This window comes from Triticum aestivum, chromosome 6B (genome assembly GCF_018294505.1).
Source record: "Triticum aestivum cultivar Chinese Spring chromosome 6B, IWGSC CS RefSeq v2.1, whole genome shotgun sequence".
Taxonomy (NCBI): Eukaryota; Viridiplantae; Streptophyta; class Magnoliopsida; order Poales; family Poaceae; genus Triticum; species Triticum aestivum.
The window spans coordinates 502,546,565-502,560,515 of record NC_057810.1 but is presented as its reverse complement, the minus strand read 5'-3'; the positions used below and the strand labels follow the sequence as shown (position 1 = coordinate 502,560,515).

The 13,951-nt window shown below is 44.2% G+C and overlaps 1 protein-coding gene across 1 annotated transcript; it reads right to left on the bottom strand.

Moving 5' to 3' along the window:
• Positions 1-2,040: 2,040 nt before the first annotated feature.
• Positions 2,041-6,089, bottom strand: LOC123137679 (anaphase-promoting complex subunit 8). The gene is made up of 4 exons (XM_044557503.1): positions 5,874-6,089; positions 5,430-5,799; positions 3,162-4,412; positions 2,041-2,828 (listed from the first exon to the last, which is right to left on the bottom strand). Exons 1-4 carry the CDS (start codon positions 5,960-5,962, stop codon positions 2,739-2,741), a joined length of 1,800 nt encoding a protein of 599 aa, XP_044413438.1. The 5' UTR covers positions 5,963-6,089; the 3' UTR covers positions 2,041-2,738.
• Between the last annotated feature and the right edge of the window lie 7,862 nt (positions 6,090-13,951).

Genomic DNA, 13,951 nt, shown 5'->3' with positions numbered 1-13,951 from the left:
ACTTTTAGTTGGCAACATTCACTCGGTAGGACCGAAACGAACCACTCGGTGGCTCCGAATTGATTCGGAAAATTGCCAAAGATTCATGTCCGAGTTAGGTTAGGGTTTTTGATGTTTTGAATGGAATCTCTAGTCTTTTTCTTGTACGGAAAGTCCAACCGCCTCATAAATAGATGAGAGGTGACGACCAATTAAACAACACACAATCGAACACATCATCTACCACTTTTTACCTTTATTTTTATCTTCTTCCTTTGTTCTTCTTCTTCATCGTTCTTCGTTCGTCCTTCTTATTGCAGGGCGGCGAACCTCGAGGCCCTAGGAGTGGTCAGGCCGACCTAGAGCAGCCCATAGCCGCCGCGCGCCCTGACGGGGCCCCTCCCGGGCGTGTGGGGTTTTGGATCCTCAAAAGCACCCGCCGGATTGCTTGCGTACCTTGCTTCCGGACGGGTCTCCTTCGATGTGAGATGCGGTGCAACACCTTCGACGTGGAGGTACACGGTGACGTGTTTGTGTGCGAACAGAACTCGGCCAAAGTATATGAAGTTCGGTTTTTTAGAAAATATGTATGCACTACATTATAAAAGACAAGGAGTATATAATTATCAGACCTAAGATACTCTTTAGGTGTCTTTTCTTTGTAAAAAAAAATGCCCAAGGGTTGTGGGAATAGCGGCTGTGCTTTTCATATTATAACTTGAAGTCTTTTCTTGAACTCTGTACAGGAGCTGTGGGAATAACAAGTGTTTCCTTGTAAATGGGCTAAATGGAAATGTAGATTCACCTAGTGTCATAGCTCAAGTAGCTCGTTAGAGCTATGTGCGCTGCTGCCCAACTACTGCAGCATGTGACGGGCAAGATTTTTTAGCGGGAATAGAGGACGGGCGCCCATGGTATCGAGGATTCTATTCCTGTATCGAGGACGCTTCGAGCCTGCGACCCCAGTTTTTACACAACTGCTGCATGTAGCCATGTTCTTGTTTCGGGTTTGTTAATGTAGTACGTTTCAAGAGTTTAGCCCTGAAGGATGATGATATCCTTTGCATGAATGAAATTGGGGTGTATGCTCCTCAATTCGAAAACAGAAAATCATTACCTTGAAAACTAAAATGAAAGTCCACCTTCGGTGATCACAGAGGTGTTTGACAATCGAAACTTGTGTCCCCTCTGACTTTCAGTGATCATTGGGGTGTTTGACATTCGAAACGTGTGTCCCCTGCTCCCCTCTGGCACTCTTTGCTTGTGCCGACTCTTGGGACCCGGAAATGCCACAGCAGCAAATTCTTCTTTACGACCACCAGTTTGCACGGATAATTTCATTTAATTTATAACGATAATTAAGAGCATATTCGTCGTCGTTTGCGTGCACTGCGTTCCTTGATCGAGACCAGTCGTCGACCTACCGACAAACATGGGACGGTTGCTTGCCTCGGCTCGTCGGGGAAACCCCATGCGTCAAGTAATGGTGAAACTCAGCTAAAAAAAAGTAATGATGAAACTGCGTCATCGCCTCGTTGCTTCAAGCAACGGATATCCAAGAAATACAAGCAACGACATTCATAGACGGGGAAAGGGAAATCATGTGTTACGGTTGAACCATGCACAGCTACATAGGGCAAAGCATCGCAGCGAGGATACATCCAACAATAGTGCATCTCACTATTCGGTACTCTTATCGCATCATATCACAGTGTTATGACGGGACACCGCTGCCACAGGATATCCAAAACAAAATGATGCACGCCTCAATGATTAACACTGGTGTGCCCCGCAAAACAAAAGAAATACTAGTAACATCACAGCCACTATTCTAAAGGGAAAGGGAAAAACGTGAGCGCCACTCAGATGATAATAATTAAACCGGCAAATAACAGAATCTTTGAAGGCCAAGGACTTGTTTTTGCACGTATTAGTACTAACTGGGAAAATTAAAGCTAAAGTCGCATCACGCATTATTGCAAAATAACAAATCCCTGCCAAGTGCCAACGGTCACAAAAGGTGGGGCCTATGAAACATCAACACATGCAAAGGCAAAGGGATAACATGCTTCGTGCAGAAGAATTTATTATAAATATAGTAATAGTGCACCGCAACTAGTACTGTGAAGATAAACAATAATTATATGCACCCGGAATCCACACGGAGCAAGTCTTCCAGAGATGCCTGCCTTATATAGGCAGGCAACTGCGGGGGAGGCAACACAAAGCAAAGCAAAGCAGTCCAGTGAAGAAAAGCCATAGAATTTCAGAAGCCAAGGAGAGATCAACCAACAATGCTGACACTTCTTGAATTGGGGATCTGGATCCTCCCGGTGACGCGCATCTTCACGCCATGCAGGCGCCTAGTTCTCCTACTTGACAACCTCCAGCAGCTGAAGGAGAGCATCATGCGCACAAGGTCGTCGTCTCCAGCCATTTGGAGTCGCCTGGCGAGGCTGCAGACGATAACCGTCACATTGTGAAGGAAACCCGGGACTTGATCCTCAGCTGGAGATGTTCGAAACACCAATTTCATCAGGTGGGCGGCCCTTGCTAGCATTTCCTTGCCTCTGGAGTGGGGTGAATAACTCATCTTGTCCATAAATAGTCTGTTTTTTAGCTTTCTCTTGAAACCAAATGTATTGTCCCTCGCTGCATGTAAGATGGAGATAAACAAAGAAAGCAAGTGACACTACTCTCTTGTGCATTTACACTCTTTGTCCAAGTTCCCCAAGCAAATAGCTTATCTGCAGGTCAATTTACAACGCAAAATGATCGATATCCATTGGTGGAAATCCAGACTGTGCTCGTTTTAGCCCTTGTAAAATACTTTTTGCAGTCTCCTTTTCCTGCATATATTGGAAAAAAGACAATTGTACCGAATCAGAATCATCAGGAAAACACAGCAAAGCATATATTGGTGATATATGATGATACTCTATTCTCTATTTTTCACTAGCAAACCCAAGTGTGATTGATCTGAGCAAATATGCACTAGGTTAATAAAACAAACTAAAGTGGGCGCAAGTAAATTAGGTTGAAGTTGGTTTGAACTGCATATTTGCACACTAACATGAGTTAACTCATCTGCTAACACTAGTCTCAAGATTTCACCATTTTGTTCCCTTTCATCTCTTTTTCTTTTCAATTAGGATGCTAAGCAAAGCGTATAAATAACTTACAGGACCAGTGTAATCCAAGAGTCTTGTGCAATAGTGTTCTGCTTCCTCAAATCTGCCCATGCTCTTGCAATGTTTCGCAAGAAAAAGCAAGGCTTCAACAAAATTCTGGCCCTGTCTTTCCTCAACTTCCATTCTCTCTAAATCCTTCTTGTAGTAAAATGCAGCCTCCTCAGCTTGCCCAAGCATACTGTGCAACTTTGCCAGTTGGTGAAGTGCTATTCCTTCAGTGTCATTGGTATTTGCAGCCCTCTCATAGCACTTGATGGCTTCTTCAATCATTTGAAGCGGATCACTCTCATAGCACTGAGCCATAGCAATCCAAAGGCGTGCATCGTTAGGTTGCAGGTGGGATGATTTTCGGAAATAGTATAGTGCATAAAATGGCATTCCCATCATCTCATAAATCTGACCAAGACCATACCAAGCACGGTAATCTCTAGGATTTATATCAACAGCTCTTCTGTAGGCATCAATTGCAGCAGGCGTATTTTTTAGCTCAACAAACTCATGTCCCATGAGAGTCCAAGCTGAGAGGTACTTGCGGTTAAGCTTCAGCGCCCTTTGGAAATACAAAACTGACTTCTCATGCTGCCCCTTCAAACTGTAGTAATTTGCAATTATGCAGCAAGATTCAGGGCGATATTTATCTGTCAGAAACACCCTGTGAGCAAGGAAGCTCAAAGCAGTCAAGCTTTCTTTTGCATACAATAAATTTGAGTAAATATCCATAGAATCCACACGAAAAGGGTCGGTTCTGAGGAGTTCTTCAAAAATCATGTCAGCTTCATCCAGGTCCCTCATACTATACTGAACGGTTGCTATTTGAGCCTGAATGTAGTCGCTGCAACGGAAGACCCCCATCAAGCGCTCATATCTTTTCAAAGCTTCTTCATGCATCTTTAATTCCAGATGTGCACTAGCGATGAAAAAATCTTTCATCCAGTGATTCTTCAGATTTAAGTTGTTCAGAATGTCACTGCTAGTGCACAAAGAGTGTATCTCTAACCAAGCACACCAGTTCCAAGGGTAGCTATTGACAGATTCTACCAGAACTGTTCTTGCCAGACCTTCACAGCCTTTATCGCGTAGAACAATGCCATACAAGTACAGGCCAAAGGAATCAATAGCACCAGTTCTGCGATGTGTTGAGAGCTCTCTCTCCAATGCAACAAGTTCCTGATTAACAACATTGCTCTTCCCCAAAGATCCTTCAAGCTCTATTGTCTCTTCCTCTTTTCGCTTCTCTCCAGCCTAAATTGCAGAGCAAATAACAATGTTCATCAGGCATATCAAATAATAAAATGCTGATTAAACTATATGGAGAAAATACACGGTTTCTGCAAGGGAAATAGGCTGCAAGAAAAGAGGGGAGAAAACCCAGCCTTAAATGGACATGGCCATCAGCACATTCCATAGGCCAAAAGTATGGAAAGTCAGTGTGTCGCAGGCAGTCTTACTAAAACACTGACACATAGTATGATGCTGGAGCACATTTCTCCTTGCAATTTGGAATATCATGCATATTTGGCAAACGAAAGCCAAATAATATGTTACATAAGCAATTTCTGAACTTCCTTACGGAAGCACCGCTGTATTATCACAAAAAAGTCGTGCATGTAAATATACAGTATCTATCATCACAACGAGTACTTGACGTATAAAGAGCTAGCCAATCATCTTCCAAACACCTAGAGAAAAACCCACTTGATAGACAAAAGAACAAAGTAATAGATATTTACAAGAAATGAGTAGATAATTTTTAGATGTCTGGTCATCCAATCTGAACTTTCATCAACGAGGCAAAAATAAGAAACCAGAGGCTCCACACAATTTATTCCAGCTTCATTAAACAATGACAAAACAACTGAAGCACCTAATAGCCTACTGCTTGCATCTCCTTCAACAAAGTGTTCCATTGCCCAACAATATTAATGATCAGACTATGCACAAAGGACCACAGAGCACCAAAAAATTCACCATCAATAACAGCAAATGTTGAGGATTCCAGTTATTGACTTATTGTCTTCACCAAAATCCAGGTAAATCTTCTATTGCTCCATTTGCACAAGAAGGAGCCCTAACGAGCAAAACTTCCTAAAAAATGTCATTTCCTCAATTGGAAACTCAGAACGATAACAAAGCCTGACCTGTACTGTACCAGGTCCAGTGAAGCATTTCATCAAACAGCACACGCCCTACCCCAAATCTGCACACTGGCACGAGCCCGCTCGAAAGAATAAACAGGACGCTACCCGTATCATGTCTTACCATGTAGAGCGCGTAGCACCGCAGGAACACGGCCTTGCGCCCGACCTGGGAGCGTAGCACGTGAGCGGCGCGCCGGTACTCCCGGCAGTCGAAGTAGGTCTTCGCGAGCAGGTACTTGTCGGCCCCTGCGTCAAACGCGTCGTCGTCCGGGATGGGCGTGCTCACGTACGACACGCCGCCGAGCGGCGTCCCAGCCTCGGAGGCCGCGCCGCCGCCCGGTCGCATGCGGCGCCGGAAGCTGGACCCGCCGCTGCGGTGCAGATGCAGCAGCCGCCCACCGGGGGCGGCGCCCGAGGAGGACGGGGTGTCCATTGCCGCCGACTGGGATGGCGTCGCGTCCGGCTCGATGCCGACGAGCAGCTCGGCGGCCCTGCAGACGGGAGAAGGCTGTTAGGGTTAGGGTTTTGACTTTCGGGGGTCCTACGGGATTTTCGGGCGGCGTACCATTTCGCGGCGGAGTAGAGGCAACGGTCGCCGAGCTGGCGAGCGGCGGCTCGGAGCTCGACGCGGTAGTTCTCCTTGGCGGCGGCCATACGCCGGTAGGGGGAGGCGGGGTGGCTAATTTGGAGCGGATCGGCGCAGTGAGAGCGCAAACTTTTTTGAAACTGCGACGAGAGAGGGGAGAATTTGCGATGCGGCGGGTCTGAAATTTTGGCATTTGAGGGAGAGCTTTGGTTGGGCTGGGCTAGGTGGCTGGTTGGGCCTGAGTAGATGAAACAACGGCATGTCAGATCATCTTTAGCCATTTCCCCTACCTTTTTTTTACAAAAGGTAGATTTTATTGGCTCAAAATGAAGTATAAAATGGATACAAACACAGCGAGTACACATCTCGCAGTGAGTACATACCCGGCCTCTGCATAATTAGGATGCATACAACTAACATCGACATGAAAAAACCACGCCGACAAATACTCATATAAGACCAAATTATGCCTAAGCGAGGGAGAAAGAAAAAAAAACTAAAGCAATCAAATTTATGATCGACAAACTAAAAGTATGGACATGCCATTCATCTCATGACACCACAAGGACAACGAGATTCTTCAACAACAAAGCCTTTAAGAATGGAGTGACGCTCGGTCACCGTCACTTGACCCAACCACCAAAAGTAAGATTCTAGATTTTCACCCTGAAGAACTGGTCCAAGATATACCTTTTTCAAAGAACATCAGCTTTATTAATCACTGAACAACGTTACATGATGCCTTCCAGGAACGAATGACAAAATTAATCGTGTAAGGTTTGACTTTTTTTACAGAATTTTGAATTTTTTACCATTGAGACCACCTATACCTTTGCAGTTTAGATTTTTCTTAATCATGGCATGCGTAAAATTCTAACTATAGTATATGTAGGATCTGCACCTCTCGTGATACTTGTGTTGCATTTGAAATATTCCTTTTTTGCATACAAATATGTCACATGCACTGTTGCATGCGCCCATTATCAAATTGTATCCTCCAAAGATAAACTTCATACTTGACCTATCACACTAACCTTACTATAGTATGTGGTTCTCATTTCAGTTTTTCCTTGTTGTGACCTTCCTTCACATGTTGTGACTGGAGGTGAAGTTAAATAAGGGCCTCCATTAGCTTCAAAATGTTCACAACACAGAAGATGGTGCTAATTTGGAACAACACACTCTATAGACGATTAAGGATACAACAAGCAAAAAGGGACACGGGAGCTATCCTGCACTTTGACCACTCTTCGACTACTCAGCTTCTCGTCGGGTAATCCCCCAGCGTCCATCAAAAGAATCAACAATAGATGAATTCGGCATCATCCCCTGCGATGATGAGGAAGATCAACTTGTTGGCTTGAAGAAATGGAGCAACAAGTGGACCGGTAATACAAGAAAGAAGCCTCATTTGGGTTGGCCTGAAGAAATAGAGCAACAAGATTTAGCTCAGCTCGGTGCTGAAGATAATGAGATTCTGTCAGCACCATTCACTAAGAAAGAGGTGCTTGAAGCGATAACACAGATGAAGAATAATGGGGCACCAAGGCCGGTGTTGGAAATATGCCCTAGAGGCAATAATAAAGTGGTTATTATTATATGTCCTTAATCATGATAAAGGTTTATTATTCATGTTATAATTGCATTGATTGAAAATTTAAATACATATGTGAATACATAAGCAAATACCAAGTCCCAGTAAGCCTCTACCAGACTAGCTCGTTGATCAAAAGATGGTTACGGTTTCCTGACCATAGACATGAGTTGTCACTTGATAACGGGATCACATCATTAGGAGAATGATGTGATGGACAAGACCTATCTGTTAGCTTGGCATATGATCGTTTGGTATATTGCTACTGCTTTCTTAATGTCAAATACATATTCCTTCGACCATGAGATCATGCAACTACCGGATACCGGAGGAATACCATGTGTGCTATCAAACATCACTTCATAACTAGTGATCATAAAGGTGATCTACAGGTATCTCTGGAGGTGTCTGTTGAGTTGACATGAATCGAGATTGGGATTTGTCACTCCGTACGGCGGGGAGGTATCTCTGGGCCCTCTCCATAATACAACATCATAAGAAGCTTGCAAGCAAAGTGACTAAGGAGTTAGTTACAAGATGATGTATTATGGAACGAGTAAAGAGACTTGCCGGTAACGAGATTGAACTAGGTATGGAGATACCAACGATCAAATCTCGGGCAAGTAGCATACAGACAGGCAAAGGGAACTACGTATGTTTTCATAAAGGTTCGACTGATAAAGATCTTCATAGAATATGTAGGAACCAATATGGGCGACCTTGTCCCGCTATTGGTTATTGGTTGGAGAAGTGTCTCAGTCATGTCTACATCATTCTCGAACCCGTAGGGTCCGCACGATTAGCGTTCATTGATGATATAGTATAATATGAGTTATGTATGTTGGTGAATGAATGTTGTTTGGAGTCTCGGATGAGATCACGGACATGGCGAGGAGCTCCGGAGGCAAAGATTGATATATAGGATGATAGTATTTGGTCTCCAAAAGAGTTTCGGAATGCACGGGATATTTATAGGATCGCTAGAAGGGTTCCGGAAGGCCACGGGAGCTTATTGGGCTAGACAGGCCAACGAGGGGGAGCACACCAGCCCACATGGGGCTGGCACGCCCCACCTCTTGGCCGCCGGCCCTAGGGAAGGAAGGAAGAGGGCTAGTCCCCTCTTGCCTTCTCTTCCACACCCTAGGAAAGGAAAAAGGGGGCGCCTCCCTTCCTGCCTTCTCTTCTTCTCCTTAGGAAGGAAAGGGGGCGCGACCAGGGCAGGTGCCTAGGGCAGCCCCCAGCCACCTTGGGGCGCGCCCTAGGCATCCTCCCCCTCCCCCCTCCGCCTATATATATAAGAGGAGGGGAGGGGGCAACACACACCACGATTCCAAGCCATGTGAGGCGCCCCCTATCCCTCTAGTTCCTCCTCCATCCACATCCTTGTGCTTGGCGAAGCCCTGCGAAAAAGTTTCACCACCACCGTCAGCACATCGCCATGCTGCCGGAACTCATCTACTACTTCACCCTTCCTGCTGGATCGAGAAGGCGAGGACGTCGTTGAGCTGAACGTGTGCTGAACACGGAGGTGTCGTGTGTTTGGTGGTTGATCAGTACATATCGTGAAGGTGTACGACTACATCAACTGTGTTGATAAACACTTTTGCTTAGCGATCTACAAGGGTACGTAGATGCTCTTCCCCTCTCGTAGCTATGCATCTCCATGGATAGATCTTGTGTGTGCGTAGAAACATTTTTGTTTCCCATGCAACGTTTCCCAGCAGTGGCATCATGAGCCAGTTCTATGTGTAGATGATATGCACGAGTAGAACACAAAGGAGTTGTGGGCGGTGATGTTCATACTGCTTCCCGTCAATGTCTTATTTTGATTTGGCGGTATTGTGGGAGGAGGAGGCTCAGACCAACCTTACATGTCCATGCACATGAGACCGGTTCCGCTGACTAACATGCAACTTGTTTTGCATAAAGGTAGATAGCGGGTGTCTGTCTCTCCCACTTTAGTTAAATCGGATTTGACTACAATGGTCCTTACAGAAGGTTAAAGAGCAACTTGATAATCACCATTGTGGTTTTACGTAGGTAAGAATGGTTCTTGCTAGTTGCCCGTAGCAGCCACGTAAAACTTGCAACAACAAAGTAGAGGACGTCTAACTTGTTTTTGCAGGGCATGTTGTGATGTGATATGATATATGTTGATGTATGAGATGATCATGATTTATAATAAGTTCACGACTTGCATGTCGTTGAGTACGACAACCGGCAAGAGCCTTAGGGTTGTCTTTAATTATTGTATCACTTGTCTGTCAATCACTTAAGCGCCATGTAATTGCTTTACTTTATTGCTATGCGTTAACAATAGTTGTAGAAGCAATAGTTGGCGAGACGACCCCGACGCAATGATGGAGATCAAGGTGTCGTGCCGGTGACGATGGATATCATGCCAATGCTTTGGAGATGGAGATCAAAAGCACAAGATGATGATGGCCATATCATGTCACATATTTTATTGCATGTGATGTTTATCCTTTATGTATCATATTTTGCTTAGAACGACGGTAGCATTATAATATGATCCCATCACTTAATTTCAAGATAAAAGTCTTCTCCCAGAGTATGCACTGTTGCTAAAGTTCGTCGTTTTGAAGCACCTTGTGATGATCGGGTGTGATAGATTCTACATTCACATACAATGGGTGTATGCCAGTTTTGCACATGTAGAATACTTGGGTTAAACTTGATGAGCCTAGCATGTACATACATGGTCTCGGAACACTAGAGACCGAAAGGTTGAACATGAGTCATATAGTAGATATGATCAACATGGAGATGTTCACCATTGAAGACTACCACATCTAACGTGATGATCGGACATGGGTTAGTTGGTTTGGATCATGTATCACTTAGACAACTTGAGGGATGTTGATTTAAGTGGGAGTTCATTAGTAATTTGATTATTGAACTAAAATTTACCATGAACTTAGTCCTAATAGTTTTTGTCAATCTATGTTGTAGATCAATGGCCCGTGCTACCGTTCCCTTGAATTTTAATGTGTTCCTAGAGAAAGCTAGGTTGAAAGATGATGGTAGCAACTACACGGACTGGGTTCGTAACTTGAGGATTATCCTCATTGTTGCATGAAAGAATTATGTCCTTGATGCACCGCTAGGTGATAGACCTGCTGCAGGAGCTGATGGTTATGAATGCATGGCAGGCTCGATCTGATGACTACTCGATAGTTCGGTGTGCCATGCTTTACGCTGGGAACCGGGACTTCAAAAGTGTGTTGAACGCCACGGAGCATATGAGATGTTCCAAGAGCTGAAGTTAATATTTCAAGCAAATGCCCAGGTTGTGAGATATGAAGTCTCCAACAAGTTCTTTAGTTGTATGATGGAGGAGAATAGTTATGTCTGTGAACACATACACAAAATGTCTGGGTACCACAACCACTTGACTCAGTTGGGAATTGATCTTCCAGTTGAGAGTGTTATTGATAGAGTTCTTCAGTCACTGCCACCAAGCTACAAAGGCTTCGTGATGAACTATAATATGCAAGGGATGGAGAAAACAATTCCCGAGCTCTTCGTGATGCTTAAGGCCGCAGAGATATAAACCAAGAAAGAGCATCAAATGTTGTTGGTTAACATGACCACCAATTTTAAGAAAAAGGGCAAGGGAAAGAAAGGGAACCTCAAGAAGAATAGCAAGCAAGTTGCCACTCCCATGAAGAAGCCCAAAGCTGGACCCAAGCATGATATCGAGTGCTTCTACTACAAAGGAAATGGTCACTGGAAGCAGAACCGCCCCAAGTACTTGGCAGATAAGAAGGGTGGCAAAGTGAACAAAGGTATATTTGATATAGATGTTATTGATGTGTTCCTTACTAATGCTCGTAGTAGCGCCTGGGTATTTGATACTGGTTTGGTTGCTCACATTTGTAACTCAAAATAGGAGCTGTGGAATAAACGAAGATTGGCTAAGGACGAGGTGACGATGCACATCGGGAATGTTTCCAAGGTTGATGTGATCGTTGTCGACACGCTACCTCTACATCTACCTTTGGGATTAGTTTTAGACCTCAATAATTGTTATTTGGTGCCAGTGTTGAGCATGAACATTATATCTGGATCTTTTTTATTGCAAGAGGTTATTCATTTAAGTGAGAGAATGATGGTTGTTCTATTTATATGAGTAACATCTTTTATGGTCATGTGCCTTTAATGAATGGTCTATTCTTGCTGAATCTCGATTGTAGTGATACACATATTCATAATATTGATGCCAAAAGATATAAAGTTGATAATGATAGTGCAACATACTTGTGGCACTGCCGTTTAGGTCATATTGGTGTAAATCGCATGAAGAATCTCCATGCGGATGGACTTTTGGAATCACTTGATTATGAATCATTTGATACTTGTGAACCATGCCTCATGGGTAAGATGACTAAAACTTTGTTCTCCGGAACAATGGACTGAGCTAATGACTTATTGGAAATAATACATGCTGATGTATGTGGACCGATGAGTGTTGAAGGATGCGGCCGGTACCGTTATTTTCAAACCTTCACAGATGATTTGAGTAGGTATGGATATATCTACTTGATGAAACACAAGTCTGAAACATTTGAAAAGTTCAAAGAATTTCAGAGTGAAGTGGAGAATCATCATAACAAGAAAATAAAGTTTCTACGATCTGATTGCGGAGGCGAATATTTGACTTATGATTTTGGCCTTCGCTTAAGACAATGTGGAGTTGTTTCACAACTCGCGCCACCTAGAACACCACAGCGTAATGGTGTGTCCGAACATCGTAACCATACTTTATTAGATATGGTGCATTCTATGATGTCTCTTACCAATTTTGCCTTTATCGTTCCGGGGTTATGCATTAGAGACAACCGCAATCACATTAAATAGGGCACCATCTAGATCCGTTGAGACAACACCGTATGAACTATGGTTTGGCAAGAAACCTAAGCTGTCATTTCTTGAAGTTTGGGGATGCGCCACTTATGTTAAAAGGATTCAACCTAATAAGCTCGAACCCAAAGCGGAGAAGTGTGTCTTCATAGGATACCCTAAAGAAGTGAGTGGGAGGAAAGTAGAACTTGATGAGGTAGTTGTACCTTCTCTCAAATTGGTAAGTAGCACATCAGAGAAAACTGTTCCCATGATGCCTACACCAACTAGAGAAGAAGCTAATGATGATAATCATGAAAGTTCAGATCAAGTTACTACTGAACCACGTAGGTCAACCAGAACACGTACCACACCAGAGTCACTAAAAAAATACACTTCCGTGATGATATGTGTTTGTCACAGTAGGTCACGTTTTCTGTCATGCATGTACATCCATGAAGATTTTATGACAGAATCAAGATAGTCATACATGTGCTGTCGTAGAAGTGTTCCATGACATTACCAAAATTATTATCACGGAAGTGTCCACTTCCATGACGATAAATCACGCGTCGTAGAAGTGCTTTCGTCAAGGGTGACCGACATGTGGCATCCACTGTAACGGAATGTCGTTAAGCTATCACGTCTGGTTTTGGATCTAATAATCCGTTAACAGTCCCGACTAATGGGGATTTTCCACGTGTAAAATCATCATTGGCTGGAGGAAACACGTGTCGGCTCACCGTTGGGACAAATGTCATCCACTCATTGGACCAAAGGCGCATATGATACGTCGACACGTGGCACGGCCCAACAGAGGCCCGTTCCTGTGAAAAGGACGACCCGTTTTACTTGGTCAAAAGGTGGCGGGCCGGCCCACGGAAAGCCTGTTAACGGCATGTTTGCATATAGCCCATTTACAGCCCGCTAATCCAGGGCCCGTTACGACCTATCCGAATTAGGCCCAGTAGCGTCATCTGGACCGCCCAATATGATTCCAGCCCGTTTTAACTTCCAGCCCATGTATGGCCCATGATGTCTTTCGGCCCATATGAGGCCCTTTGTAACTCTTGGCCCATTAATCGCGCGTGGAGAAACTGGCCCGTAATGAACAGTGTATCACTTTATACTCATTAATGACATGTGGTGAAACTGGCCCATAATGAACAGTGTATCACTTTATACCCATTAACGACCCATTATTCCGTTGGGCCATTTCCAGCCCATGTTATCTTTCGGCCTTCTTAGGGCCCATTTATTCTTGGGCTCATTTCCAGCATTCGTTTACTTACGGCCTGTTACTATCATTTTTTGCTTTGGGCCAAATTCAGCCTGTGGTTACAGTCGGCCCGTTAATACGTTGGGCCATTTTCATAGCATCATTAAATACGGCCGATTAACGATGGGCTGTTATGGTCGGCCCATGAATAGACGATTCCAACTATAGCCCATTTATGGCCATAATGCGATCTGTTATTGGCCCATGTTTGGCCAACCGATCATACGGCCCATAGAAGGCCCATTGATGATACGACCCGTAGAAGGCCCATTGTATCTATGACGCGTAGAAGGCCCATTGTTTCTATGCCCCGTAGAAGGC

Coding starts and splice junctions, on each gene's coding strand:
- LOC123137679 (XM_044557503.1), bottom strand. CDS start 5,962: ATGGCCGCCGCCAAGGAGAACTACCGCGTCGAGCTCCGAGCCGCCGCT. Junction 5,800..5,873: donor CTCTACTCCGCCGCGAAATG/GTACGCCGCCCG, acceptor TCCCGTCTGCAG/GGCCGCCGAGCTGCTCGTCG. Junction 2,829..3,161: donor TCTTGGATTACACTGGTCCT/GTAAGTTATTTA, acceptor CAATATATGCAG/GAAAAGGAGACTGCAAAAAG.